Here is an 8,671-nt window from a genome sequence, read left to right as displayed (position 1 = left end):
AAGTAACCTATGACTCACTGGTATCTTGAAATTGTAATAATGAGCCTGCCATTGCTCCACCCGGATCCATTTCTCAGATAAACATTAACCTAGGGGCAACTGCCCTTCTACAGAAATGAGCCCAACAAAGTTAGTTACTAATTAGAAAAAATCATCCAATTACGCTAACTTGCTGAGTCTGGCAAGCCAGCCTTTACCCTATGTAGGCAGAATCTCAGAGAACACCCTTGAGAATTGTCTATAAAAGGGCAAACAAAACCGTCAGGGTCAGAAGCACCCTATTCTGACTTTCAAGAACACAGTCCTGCGACACGCGTGCCCTGAGATCATGTCTCTTCGTCTTTCCAGCGGATCCAAAAGGTCCTATGCTCGTCCCAGCACAGGGTCACTCAGGGGAACCGGCTTCGGAGCTGGAAACGCTTGTGGCGTAGCGGGCATTGGAAGTGGCTTCTCCTGCGCCTTTGGGGGCAGCTCCACGGGAGGAAACACGGGGATGGCCAACTCCTGTGCTGGCTTCACTGTGAATGAGGGGGGCCTCCTCTCCGGCAACGAGAAGGTCACCATGCAGAACCTCAACGACCGCCTGGCCTCCTACCTGGATAACGTGCAAGCGCTGGAGGAGGCCAACGCTGACCTGGAGCAGAAGATCAAGGACTGGTATGAAAAATTTGGACCTGGGTCGTGCCGCGGTCTCGATCACGACTACAGTAGATACTTCCCCATCATCGATGATCTTAAAAACCAGGTAAGACATGTTTTGCACGGCACGCGGATGTAGGTTACTATCTAAATGTCCTTTTTACTGAAGAGGGGAAAAAAAGCATCCTACATGATTATTAGTGGTGTTTTTAAGGGCATTTCACTTTAACATCGGAAATAATCATGAAGTCGATTCGAATGTTTCAACTCCATATTTGAAAATGCTCTTGACTGATAGCCTCGTTGAGTTTTATCATTAGCATTTTCTAACATTAAAAAAAAAAAGTCACCTTTCTAAATCGTTGTGATACACTAGCCTTTTTAAAAAGTCAAACTCCTGGTTTCCAGATCATCACTTCCACCACCAGCAATGCCAACGCTGTTCTGCAGATCGACAACGCCAGGCTCACGGCTGATGACTTCAGACTCAAGTAAGTCGTCACGGAGCGATAAGAATCCACGGCGATCCGTGCAGTCCCAGTTCAGAGCTCTTTCTAACCTCTCCATCAAAGTCTACTCAGTCTTATTCCAGCGTTGGAAAGCGCTTGGATTTAAAGGAAGCAGGATGGACATAGAGGGGTGAAAAGAATGCTCGAGCCAGAGGATGGGGAGGAGTAAAACGAAATGCTCTGGACACAGAGGGCTCAGCCACGGCATTCACACGCTCACTACTAGGGTTATCTGATTAAAGTCAAGCCAGTAAGATCAGATCCCAGCAGGCAACGCTGATGTATGCTAAGTTACAAAAACCAAAAAAAAAAAATCAAGACCGGAAAATGGGAGGGGCCATGTATCCGAGGGGAGTGGGAGTGGAGCATTAGGGAGCTAGGGGTATGATCAAAACACATCTTAGATTCTTCTAGACAGAGACAGAAACAGAGACACAGAGACAGAGAGAATGCTTTCACTTTTCTATACATTGGCTAGTTTGAGTAATTACTTATAAAACTAGGGCCGGTAATCTGCGCTTCTTTGTTTTGTCAAATGCCCCTCACATTTAAAAAAAAAAAAAAAAGTAAGTGTATAACATACTTCAAAAAGTATATTATACTTCAGAAGTCCCGAGTATATCCATGATTGGTGACTGTCTCCAACCATGTGACAAACTGGAAACATCACTGACACTTTTGAAGGTACGAAAACGAGCTGGCTCTCCACCAGAGCGTAGAGGCTGACGTCAACGGGCTGCGCAGGGTTCTGGATGAAATCACCCTGTGCCGCACGGACCTGGAGATTCAGTACGAAACCCTGAGCGAGGAGCTGACTTACCTCAAGAAGAACCACAAAGAGGTAGGAAGAGATGTCGGGCTGGCTGCCCGCCTCCCAGCACATAACACCACACCTCCCCTCATAAACAAGAAATTGGTCCAAAGACCCGCTGTTCACCCCACGGGAGGCCAGCTTGTCTTTGCAGGTGATGAGCTACCTGTGTTATTCACCTTTGTTCTTCTGCCCATTTTCCCACGGCTTGTTGAGGGGAGAGGGGGCGAGAATCACGCTTTCTGGAACAATCAGGCTTCTAAGATCAGCGTCTTAGGAGACCATTATCACTAAATTAAGCAGACTACTTAGACAATTATACCCAATTAGATGAAATGAATGTGCTTCAAAGGCCATCCTAAGAAAACTGAGTCTACATTTCTACCTGACAGCAGCGTGCATTAACATTAACCTCACAGGTTAAGTATTCAGTCTTAATAGTAAGACATTCTCTTTTAATAATATCAGTATTGATTCCTTGAGAATTCAGTCTATGCTGATCGCCTCCACCCTTTTTTCCTCTTTCCATATCCGTCCTCTCCGAATTCACCTCCCCGCCCACCCAACTCTGCGTTTTCTTCTCTACCCACCTCAAGTTCATCGAGTGTTGCTTAATTACTCTTGGAAATGCAGCCTGGAGTGTAGTCACTCACTGCCAAAGGTCACGTTGCTGGAAAGGATTCTCTCTCTCTCTCCCAGCTGCTATCGAGAGCCGGCATATCCTCAGCAGGAGTAGGATTTTGTGTCTAACTCTCCAACTCCATGCGTGGATTTTGTCTGGCTTGAGATCCTGAGTGTTTTGTGAACGCTCTAACTACCGCTGTGAAACTGAACGTACAACCGCCCACTTGGATCCGGAAATCACTCCAACCTTGACATCACGAACCACCTCTGGTTCTTCCACTCTCTCTACACCTTCTTCCACAATCATTCCTGAGCCTAAGGGAGGCACTGTGACATACATGTTCCATTTAGCGCTAAAAATATTCTTTTGGGTTAGTTGGGTTTTTTGGGGTTTTTGTTTTGTTTTGGGTTTTTTTGTTTGTTTGGTTTTTTTTTGGGTGTTTTTGCTTTTTAAGATGTTTATGTATGCATATAAGTGCTCTATATATATGCCTTCGTGACAGAAGAGGGCATCAGATCCCATTATAAATAAATAGTCATGAACCACCATGTGGGTGCTGGGAATTGAACCCAGAATTTCTGGGAAAATAGCTAGTGCTCTTAACTGCTGAACCACCTGTTCAGCCCCTAAAATATTCTTAATAGACGCAGTGATAAAGCAAAAGTACAATTAAGCTGTTACACTAGAACTTACACTTCCCGGCACATAACATCCTTTGGAAGTGCTCACTTGACCACAAAGTGAGTGTTTTTACAGTCCATATATTCTGTACTAAAATATGGGGGAAGGGGTAATGTTTTAAATCTTTGGTATTTTTTTAAAACGGTCAAAGATCCATAGCTCCCACAAAAGCTTAAATCAGGAGCAAAGGCTAACATGCTACTTGGTTAGTCATGAGGCTAGTTTGTAAATTAAATTACTTGAATTACAGCTTTCATCTGGCTCTATGTATTCACATGTTGTTATAATTTATTTATTTACATACTTATTTATATTTATATTATTTATATATTTTATTTATTTATCATATATTATTTACATTTAAGTATATTATGTTTGTTTAATTCTTATTTATGAGTATTGTATATTTGTTTATAAATATCATATATACATATATTTATAGATACATATTTATTACATGTTATATATTATTTTTATATTATTTATATTATATTTACATTGTTTATATTTTATTTATTTATTTATTATATATTTACTTATCCATGGTATAACAACTCAAGGAATTGTTGATGAATTAAGAGCAATTGGTTTTTAAAAAATGCTTTGCTTACGGATGGAAATCTTGTGGTCTTTAAAGCCACACACAGAGACAGAGATAGAGCACCTACCAGAAAGGACGTTATATAAGACCTAAGGATTGGCTTCATGGAAGAGAGCACGCTGCCCTGATTCTGGAGTCGGGAGGAAGGTCTCTACAGCAGACAGACAGCCTAAGCTGTGTCAGCTCACACCAGCCTGGCGGGGACACCTGGTCTATAGATAGACCCAGAACTGTCACCAACAGCACACCATATAGACAAAATACTATGGCATCTTTGACAGCAGAACAGACTCCTGCTCTCCAGACGACCGGAATCAGGGCAGCCAGCATCCACATGGCAAACAATACTAGAAAGTCACAGAATTATACAGAATCCTTCTACTTCTCTTACCACCACCCAGAGAGGGATTTTTTATCAGTCTTCAGATAAATCATACTTTCCCCAATCAACACAGTTGCAACTGGCCAGGACCAGAAATCACACAGGGACCTGTCTGACTAGAAAGTCCAAAAGGGTACTTTATAATAATTGTTTAACAAACAGCTGGATCCTTCCTTCCCTGCACACACTCTTGCCCTCATTCTTCACACACACACACACACACACACACACACACACACACACACACACACACTTATCTATTTATATCATTTATCCTTTTGGTTAGGGAGTCCCTGAGCTGAGAAAGCAACAGAGTGGTCTCTACCTGACTGAAGAATACAGATTAAAAGCATTCATAGTTAAGCAATCCAAATAAGAGCCAGAAGGCTATTCTTTTAAATGATTTAAGGACTTTTATTTGTGAAGGAATGAAGGCTTACTCTGTGACTCAGAGCTAAACTGAGGACTTGCAGCCTCGGGAACAGGGTTGACTCACAATAATAAAAGGCTCTGGAACCGTTAAGATTCTTTGAGAACGAAACAGGCTACCTGATGAGGTGGTGTCTTCACCGACCTCAAGAGGTAAGCCAAACGGATAGGAGCTATAAAATGAGAAGAGATGGTCAGTGAAGAGCCACCGAGGGAAACCAGGGCTCTGCTAAAGCTAAGCTTCTAGACTGCCTGAAAGTTAGCTCAACATCTCTCTGTCTCCAGGAAATGCAGGCTCTGCAGTGCGCGGCCGGAGGCAACGTGAACGTGGAGATGAACGCAGCCCCGGGCGTGGACCTCACCGTCCTGCTGAACAACATGCGAGCGGAGTACGAGGCTCTGGCTGAGCAGAACCGCAGGGACGCCGAGGCCTGGTTCCAAGAGAAGGTGACTCTCGCCGGACAATGCTGTCCCTATGTGATTTGTGCTGTTCCCAAAACTAAAATCTGCCCCTCTTGTTTGTCATTTCAGAGCGCTACGCTGCAGCAGCAGATCACCGAGGACGTGGGTGCCACCACCTCAGCCAGGAATGAGCTGACCGAAATGAAGCGTACACTCCAAACCCTGGAGATTGAACTACAGTCTCTCCTGGCCACGGTACGGAAGTAAATCTCCTACGGCTCCCTAAGGTTGTTTTAAATTCCACCAATTGGTTTAAAAGCCCCAGTTGCTGCCGAAAAGACATCCTCATATACTTTTGTTCTGTTTTGTTTTTGAAATTTTTATTTATTTATTTATCTATTTATTTACTTATTTATTTATTTAATGTATGTGAGTACACTGCAGATTTTTATAGACACACCAGAAGAGAGCATCAGATCTCGTTACAGAGGGTTGTGAGTCACCCTGTGGTTGCTGGGAATTGAACTCAGGACCTCTGGAAGAGCAGTCACTGCTCTTAACCACTGAGCCATCTCTCTGGCCCTTGGCTTGTTTTTGTTTATTTGTTTATCTGTTTTTGTTTTTGAGATAGGATTTCATATGTGGCTCTGACTGGCCTGGAACTCAGTGTGTAGACCAAATTGACTGGAACTCACAGAGATCTACCTGCCTCCACCTTCCAAGGGCTGGTTTTAAAGGCGCGGACCACTCACTGCACGTAACTAGTGACAACTAACTGAACGGGCTGTGCGTCCTTTTACACACTTCTGCTCTTCCTCACAGAAACACTCTCTGGAGTGCTCCCTGACAGAGACCGAGGGCAACTACTGCTCGCAGCTGGCTCAGATCCAGGCTCAGATCAGCGCCCTGGAGGAGCAGCTGCACCAGGTGAGGACGGAGACCGAGGGCCAGAAGCTGGAATATGAGCAGCTGCTGAACGTCAAGGCCCACCTGGAGAAGGAGATCGAGACCTACTGCCTCCTCATAGGAGGAGATGAGGGGTAGGTGAAGGGGTTTATGTGGAAAATGATGTTTGTATTTCATCCCCGCGTCCACCTCTTTCACGTGAGTGGATTCCACTACCCACGGCAGGAAACTATCACAAAGAGAACAGTGCACCTGTACTGGACATGCACAGACTCCCTCTTCATCTTCCTCTTAAAGAACAGCAGCGACTCGCACGGCATTTGCGTTAGAGTCGGTGTCGTTGGTGACAGAGACTCAGTGTATAGGAGAATGCGCGTATAGGTGTTGTGTAAACACTATGCAACCCTAGCGATGATATTTGAACGTCCTTTGCCTCTGAATCTATTACAATCACAGAACCTTTCCCCACTGATGCTGAGGAATGACTATCCCAAAATGCGCTTAACAATTAGATCCGCTACCAGACTGTGACCAGGAGCAAACATGGCTGACCCTGTTACCCTGGATGCTAAGTGTTAAGCATCTATCTGCATTCCACTGCCTAGAAAGGAATCAGCAGCATTTAGCGAAATCCAACACAGCAAGGGATGAAGATTAAACTGTTACCTCCTAATGTTAAAGTGGTTTCAGCTGTGACCCACTGACCCTGTTCTCCAAAGAGCAAGAGAAATCCTAATACACATCACTCTTGTGTGGTGTCTTTACAGGGCCTGTAAGTCTGCAAGTTACAAGTCTAAAGAGTACGGATCTGGAAATGCCGGAAACCAAATCAAAGGTAATAAAAGGGAAATTCCATTATTCTGTCAGCCCACCTTACTTCCAGTACACAGGTCACTGCTTTTATGCTACAGAATACTTAGAGGAGTTACCATTGCATGTTAGGTGTCTAACTTAAGATGTGTATGCTTATTTTCAATAAAGTCAAAAGGCACCGTGATTTGGTCCAACCAGGTAATCAAAACTCACCAAGGATGAATCATATCTGTGCTCTCCACATATTCTAACCTACACTTGGGGGAGGGAAAAACACCTTATTATCCTTTCATGTACCTTTCTTATTTGTTTCCTTCCTGCTTGATAAAAATCTTTTAACTTGCGATTTTCAGATTCAGTCAAAGCCATCGTGGTTAAGAAGGTCCTCGAGGAGGTGGACCAGCGCAGCAAGATACTAACCACTAGGCTCCACTCCCTGGAAGAGAAATCTCAAAGCAATTAGCCAAGATCCTGAGCAAAGAATGAAGCAAAAAGCTTCAGAGAAGACAGGGTGTGAAATGTGTCTGGGAAATGAGCAAGCCTATGAAAAAAATAAATGTCTGTCCTGTTGTCTTCTGTTCCTTTCTCTGTCTGAGCCTGCAGCAGCTGAACTCCCCATCCATCTGGAGGGGTGTCACTTGCACACGTGAGGGCTCACCTGATGACCCTACAGCCATCTGTTAGCAGTTCCTTCCAGTCAATAAACCTTCCTTGAGCAACTTACCTCGAGTGGCTGCCACTGTCTTGTCTTGGAAAGGTCTGTGCACGGCTGTGCTGCAGACTATGAACGCATAGCAACTTTGATAAACTAATTAAGAGGTCTTCCCCCTGAGGCTTTCATGAGGATTTCTAGACAAGGTCAGAGAGAATAAAAAAAATAGTCCCACTGACACCCTGACAGAGATACTCTGACAGGAGGAGCCTCTTTGCTGACATCGTTCATAAATGTGTGCCTGGTGCATTCTTCATGTGCAACTAGGAATAAGGAAAGCCTTTGTCTCAAAGCATTGTATTGATGTGAAGTAGTCCTCCAATAAGTACTAACTTTACTTCAATTTTAGTACTTGTAGTCATTTAATTTTCAAAATCACTGCCCCTTACGAATATGTTACAGCAATATTAAAAATATAGGAGAGATTAGAGCAAAAGCTGGCTTAGAACCCAAATCATATTCATGGAGCCTTGTGGTTTTTTTCCTTGTTCCTTATCAGCGTAAATAATTATTACATAATAATGCACTTCATTATGACGTTTTCATGCTTGCATATGATTTATTTTGAGCACATGCACTCCTAGGACACTCTTGTCCCCCACCTCCTGCTGATCTTTATCTTCACAATGAGTCCTCCTACTTTCGTGTTGTATTATGAGCATGTGTGTACATGTGTGGGTAGATTGTGTGTGTGTACTTGTATGTATGTATATATGTACATATGTATGTGCCTGTGTACATGTACTTGTGGTATGTTTTGCAAAACCAATGATATGTTTTGTAGAGTTTGACATGGGACGGTGGGACAGGTGCCTCAGCAGGCCCATACGGAACCATCCCTCAACCTGAGGTACCCGAGTTTATTTGGGGGCATGGGAAGTGGGGTTGAGAAGGGAGTAAAAGCAGAGAGGGAGAGGGGGCAGAGAAGGACAGAGAGGGAAATGAGAGAAAGAAGAGGCCAGCAATAAACATGTGGAAAGAGAGTGGAGGGGGAGAAGAGAGAGGGAGAAAGGGGTCAGAGAGAGCAAAGAGGCCAAACAGTTCTTTTTATACCAAGCCAGGCCTACTGGCTGTTATTAGGTAACTGTTGGGCAGAGCCTAGAAGGAATGGTAACATGCTAACAATTTGTGTGTGTGTGTGTGTGTGTGTGTGTGTGTGTG

At 44.0% G+C, this 8,671-nt stretch overlaps 1 protein-coding gene across 1 annotated transcript; it reads left to right on the top strand.

Annotated features, from left to right (window-relative positions):
• Positions 1 to 328: 328 nt before the first annotated feature.
• KRT25 (keratin 25) lies at positions 329 to 7,261 on the top strand (the record flags this gene model as incomplete). Its single annotated transcript, XM_080923721.1, has 8 exons — positions 329 to 745; positions 1,048 to 1,130; positions 1,833 to 1,989; positions 4,963 to 5,124; positions 5,209 to 5,334; positions 5,902 to 6,119; positions 6,753 to 6,820; positions 7,152 to 7,261. The coding sequence occupies 8 exons, from the start codon at positions 329 to 331 to the stop codon at positions 7,259 to 7,261; spliced, it is 1,341 nt and encodes a 446-aa protein (XP_080779847.1).
• Positions 7,262 to 8,671: the final 1,410 nt, after the last annotated feature.

This window comes from Micromys minutus (genome assembly GCF_963924665.1).
Source record: "Micromys minutus genome assembly, chromosome: 10".
NCBI classification, from domain to species: Eukaryota; Metazoa; Chordata; class Mammalia; order Rodentia; family Muridae; genus Micromys; species Micromys minutus.
Note: the sequence above shows the minus strand (reverse complement) of the source record. Positions and strands in the feature narration are given on the sequence as shown.